Here is a 4,786-nt window from a genome sequence, read left to right as displayed (position 1 = left end):
CACATACACACTACACACAATAAAAAACATAGGAAATAGCAAGAGTGATTACAATAGTTCCTATTGCATTACATGCATAGGAACTAATAAAATGACCTACTCTAATGACATTAAAATTATACAGTGCACCCTCATACGAGACCACTTTGTGAACCAAATAACAATCTTCCGTCTTTTACACAAAGCTAACCCTTTAATTGAAGAAAGAACCTCCCACCACAAATTATTATCAGGTTCTAAAAGTGGTCTCGAATTGGAGAGCAAACTGTAGATGTGCATGTTAAAAGACTGCGAAAGCAGTCAAAACATCTAATAAAATATCCTGATTCCCACATTGCATTCACTAACTGAACTTGTCACAGTATGTTTATTAAAATTGCAAGATAAAAATGTGTTGCACCATAGTCCAGCTATAGTTGCACTCTGGACACCCTAGGCCTACTCATCCACTTGATGCACAACCATCTTCATCATCTTCAAAGCCATATCAGGCGCATCGGCTGGAACCTAGAGAAGAATATCAAAATGAGTTAAGAAAAAGAATACGGGGCGGGGCGAGCCAGTCCGTGCATTATTTTTTTTAATGGATAAAAGAGGATAATTATAATCAAATTTAGGTCTGAGAGTGTGATAATCAAGTTTTCTGGTGGGGCTGAGGTGGTCCAGACTGAATGCCTCTCCGGGCACCTCTCCATTTCGTATTCCTGGCTTTGCCACTGAGTGGTGGTCTAAAAGCAAAATTCTTTACCATAAAATCCCTCCCATTAAACTCCACCAGTCATATTAAACCAGGACCTTGACTTGAGGCCCTAGGTGATGCGTTGGTTAAAACCCTTGCTTGACTTCTACCCCTATCAAGCATCAACTGACTGCAGCATGGACACGCGCACAATGGTACCTACCATATGCCCAGCATTCATAATCCAGTAAAAACTGAAGTTCTTGTACGTTTTGACAAATGCCTTTGTTTGACTGCCTACTGTGTACAATGGTTTCCACTTCAAAGCATCAAAACTGGACAAGCCAGGCCAAGTCAGTTTCTCCAACCAAAGTTCAGTACCTGTACAAGACAATATTAGAAATCAGATGATGCTGGTAGTCCTACACAGACACAAAATTATCTCTAACGGATGAGCAAGTGAAGGTCACAGGAGCACCGCAGAGTACTTAATTTTGTAGAGATCAGTATAAAGCTTTGTCGAGATTATCAAATTTTCTGATGTGCACATATATATTCATCCTATTTTTGTGGTCATGATGGGATGTCAGGACAACCATATTTAGGCATGTCACATGATTCTTTTGTCAAATAAAATTTTGATTTTCTGGACAGGGATTAAGACTTTGCAACTAACTCACAGTGTTTGCCAACTGAGAAGGAGATGTAGGACTATAGTGTATTAACGTAATGCAGGTGATGAACTTTAAAATATAGGTTATAAAGTTTACATACAAATGCAAATGATGCACTTAACATACATGTGTTATAATAGTTATTGGTAGCTTCCTAAATCTAAGTTTGAACAGTACATTTACCTGGGGTATCACAAATAAGGTCAAGCTGTCCATTGTACACTACGACCTTCAGAGTTGTGTTCATAAGAAGGTCATCAACTAATTATTCAAAAGCAAATAAAAGTTGTTAGTTCACAAATTACTACAGTGGCTTGGCAGTGTACTAATAACATCATATCGAACATTAAAACATAGTAGTACAATTCAGGGGCGGATCTAGAGATGTCCAAATTAAGAGCCAACACTACCCTAGGGGTTCTGCAAATTTGTTTGTTTTCTAGATGTCCGGAATTAAACTTTGAGGCATTTTAGGCGATCAATAATTCCTTTTTTTTTTCTTTTACGTCACAAACGGGGTGAGGTGGGCCGGAGCCGCTTCGAACCGCTTGGTAGGTTGGGGGGGGGGTTTCAGTCCCTCTACTGGATCCACCCCTGCGGGATACATGACCTTTATTCTCCTATTCCCCTTCATTTAAACTAAAAGGACATCTTCAACTTACCTATATCTATGACAGGTTTCATGAAATCACCATACTGCTTTATAAACACTGTACCTGACTGAGCTGAATAAAAATTTCTACAAACGTTTATGATAATACAGATATTATTTATATGAACTTCATAAATTTCCTATTTCGAATATTTAAAATTGAACAAAAAAGAAAAATTTAATCTTTTTTTAACTAAAATTAAATTGAATGAAGACATTGGTTATGAAAAATATTTAGTATTTAATTAAAACAACTACAAAATTAGCATTCTTAGAATTGTATACACTAGTTTTAATTCACACCTCATTTTTATTATTAAATTTATTTGGATTGTTAATAATTTGCTTCTATTTCGCATTTAAATTACTTTGTGTTGCACTTCTGTAAACATTGTCGACATGATTGTATTATTCAATGGCACATTTTCATTTCTGCTGCTTGTGCACATTTTAAAGCATTCTACCAATACACAAAGACTTACCACCCCATGTGACATTGTCAGGGATACCTAGCTTCTTTTTGATTGGTCCATTCATGAGTTCAGTGAGTGGATCAGCTTCATATGGAGCGACATGCTTCAGATACAACCTACCTATAAAAAATACAGATTATGCAAATGATAATGACCTTTAAGAAAGTATAATACATACTCCAAGTATTGAAATACACGCCATCGTGTTGGGATTCAATATTTCGACATTAATTATGTCATCATCAGGAATTGGGATTCAATATTTCGACATTAATTATGTCATCATCAGGAATCATTCCTGATGATGACATAATTAATGTCGAAATATTGAATCCCAACACGATGGCGTGTATTTCAATACTTGGAGTATGTATTATACTTTCTTATCTGAGATTAATCAGTGGACCTTTCGGTTTTTTATAATGACCTTTAGTTCTTTAATCTCAGAGGTCAATTGTACAATGGGTTTTGTCAGCAGATTAGTTATTATGAACAGCTCTCTTCACTGTTTACATACAGTTAGTCCTGCATTTCTTATTGTGGACTGTTATATGGAACTTACTCAATTCTGGAGCCATAAAGTATGTCTTCTTGATTGACATCTTATTACTTCCATCAGTGTTATGCAGTAGGATGTTGTAAAAATCTACATTATCTGTGTTCTTCAAAAAAAAAAAAATAATAATAATAATAAACAGGTTAGCTATACTGGTGTAAAAAGAGAGAATGGTTGTTATTGTGTTAATTACAATGCTTTATAGATTCATGGTTCTTCCTACCTCAGCAATCACATTTTCTGTCATGCTCCACAGTTGAGTCGCTTTGGTGTAGTTACCAGCATTGTAGGCCATTTCAGTTTCATTAGCCGCCTGCTGTACCAATGCAAGCCCTCGCTTGTCCAGCAGTGACTGGAAAACACAATAAAAACAGATCCAGATATTTTATAATTAAGTAATAACAAATGTAAAAACACGAAAATAGAATATTCTGGGGGAAAAAAAAGATTAACATGGGATGCCAAATAGATTTATACTCACTGTTTGGTAAAGGTACGGACCCCAAGTATTTACATAATCTGCAAAAAATTATTAATAATTTATTAAAATAAAAAAATCATAATTTTATATAGTTGAATTTGATATAGCAGAGCATTCAATACAAGTAGACAAACAATCCACTAACAACTCCACCGACAAGGCTATGTATTCAACACTGTCGTCTGTCCATTAGCAGGTTAGTTAGAAACATTTTCCGTTGTAAAAACCATTCTGATTTTTGTCTTGCCTCAGGGCTTTCTCTTCCTCCTCTCTTCTTTTGCATTTCTTACTTTTATGTTATTAAAATTATCATTTTCTATTTTATGCATGCGAAAAGGAAGTGAATAAATGTTACATTGAATTTAATTTAAGTAGACAAACAATCAAATAAAAACCCTGCTGAAGTGGTTATATATTCACCACTTTCTGTCTGTCTGTCAGCAGGATTGTACAAAAACTAATGATTGAATCACCATCGATGAACAAAGAATGGTCATTATACCTATTGGTGATATCCACGAATCCCCTAAAGCTAGTCCTCGAAAATCAATAGAAAGTCTTCCACCATCAATCTCCTATGAAAGAAAAAGATTTCAAATTTTATTAAATGTGACTTAAAGTTGGGCTCTCGCTGGGACCGGCAGTCGACGGATGATGCGATTCTGTGGAGAACGCAACATGATGATGAAATTGGTTGAAAGGTAAAGGTTTGTGCTCAAGACACCCATTTAAACCAAGTTAACAGTATAAGGGACAACGTAGCAAATGGTACACTTTTGTTTTTTAAATAATTTTATGTATAATATAATCTTTGTTGTACTTGGAATAAGTAGATAAAAACTATAATTTTGTGTCTTTGATAGTGTTCTTCATAAACAAATATGGAAATTCACATGGTGGATCTAATGTAGTTATAGTCTATACTTGGCTAACAAGTACAGACTCATACATACATATATGTGGTAACTTCACTTTTGGGTTTTATTGTATCAAAACAAGACTTACTTTCTGAAGGGCCTGACTGAGTGCAGCTGTCATTTTGCCTCCATATGATTCGCAGAAAATATAAAATGGAATCGTCTGCAAGGAGTGAAAACGTCTGTTAATTCAAAATCAATTAATACAACTTCACATAACGAATCTAGTTTAACTTGTAAAATGTATATGAAACAAGTTGAAGTGGTTTGGCGCAGCAGGAATGGTTTGGTTTCCCAACCTCGTGGTCTGGGTTTCAATCTCTCGCTGTGCATTTCGCTTGTGTCCTTGAGCAA

General features: G+C 35.4%; 1 protein-coding gene across 7 annotated transcripts in view; it reads right to left on the bottom strand.

Moving 5' to 3' along the window:
* Window positions 1-4,786, bottom strand: part of LOC117109737 (retinoid-inducible serine carboxypeptidase-like) — a 10,877-nt gene that overhangs the window by 2,043 nt on the left and 4,048 nt on the right. For 3 of the 7 annotated variants that reach the window (XM_033252140.1, XM_033252137.1, XM_033252143.1), the window contains 10 exons: window positions 4,521-4,595; window positions 4,018-4,090; window positions 3,516-3,553; window positions 3,258-3,386; window positions 3,041-3,140; window positions 2,488-2,598; window positions 2,016-2,078; window positions 1,537-1,614; window positions 903-1,060; window positions 68-507 (listed from right to left, as the gene is read on the bottom strand). In XM_033252140.1, coding sequence (XP_033108031.1) covers window positions 439-507; window positions 903-1,060; window positions 1,537-1,614; window positions 2,016-2,078; window positions 2,488-2,598; window positions 3,041-3,140; window positions 3,258-3,386; window positions 3,516-3,553; window positions 4,018-4,090; window positions 4,521-4,595 — 894 coding nt within the window. In that variant the 3' untranslated portion in view covers window positions 68-438. Of the gene's footprint in view, window positions 1-67; window positions 508-902; window positions 1,061-1,536; window positions 1,615-2,015; window positions 2,079-2,487; window positions 2,599-3,040; window positions 3,141-3,257; window positions 3,387-3,515; window positions 3,554-4,017; window positions 4,091-4,520; window positions 4,596-4,786 lie in introns of those variants that run through there. The other 4 variants (XM_033252142.1, XM_033252138.1, XM_033252139.1 and 1 more) reach the window with 3 other exon arrangements.

Source organism: Anneissia japonica, unplaced genomic scaffold, assembly GCF_011630105.1.
Source record: "Anneissia japonica isolate Jap-2015-1 unplaced genomic scaffold, ASM1163010v1 scaffold3782_len1007564_cov172, whole genome shotgun sequence".
In the NCBI taxonomy this organism is placed as follows: Eukaryota; Metazoa; Echinodermata; class Crinoidea; order Comatulida; family Comatulidae; genus Anneissia; species Anneissia japonica.
Note: the sequence above shows the minus strand (reverse complement) of the source record. Positions and strands in the feature narration are given on the sequence as shown.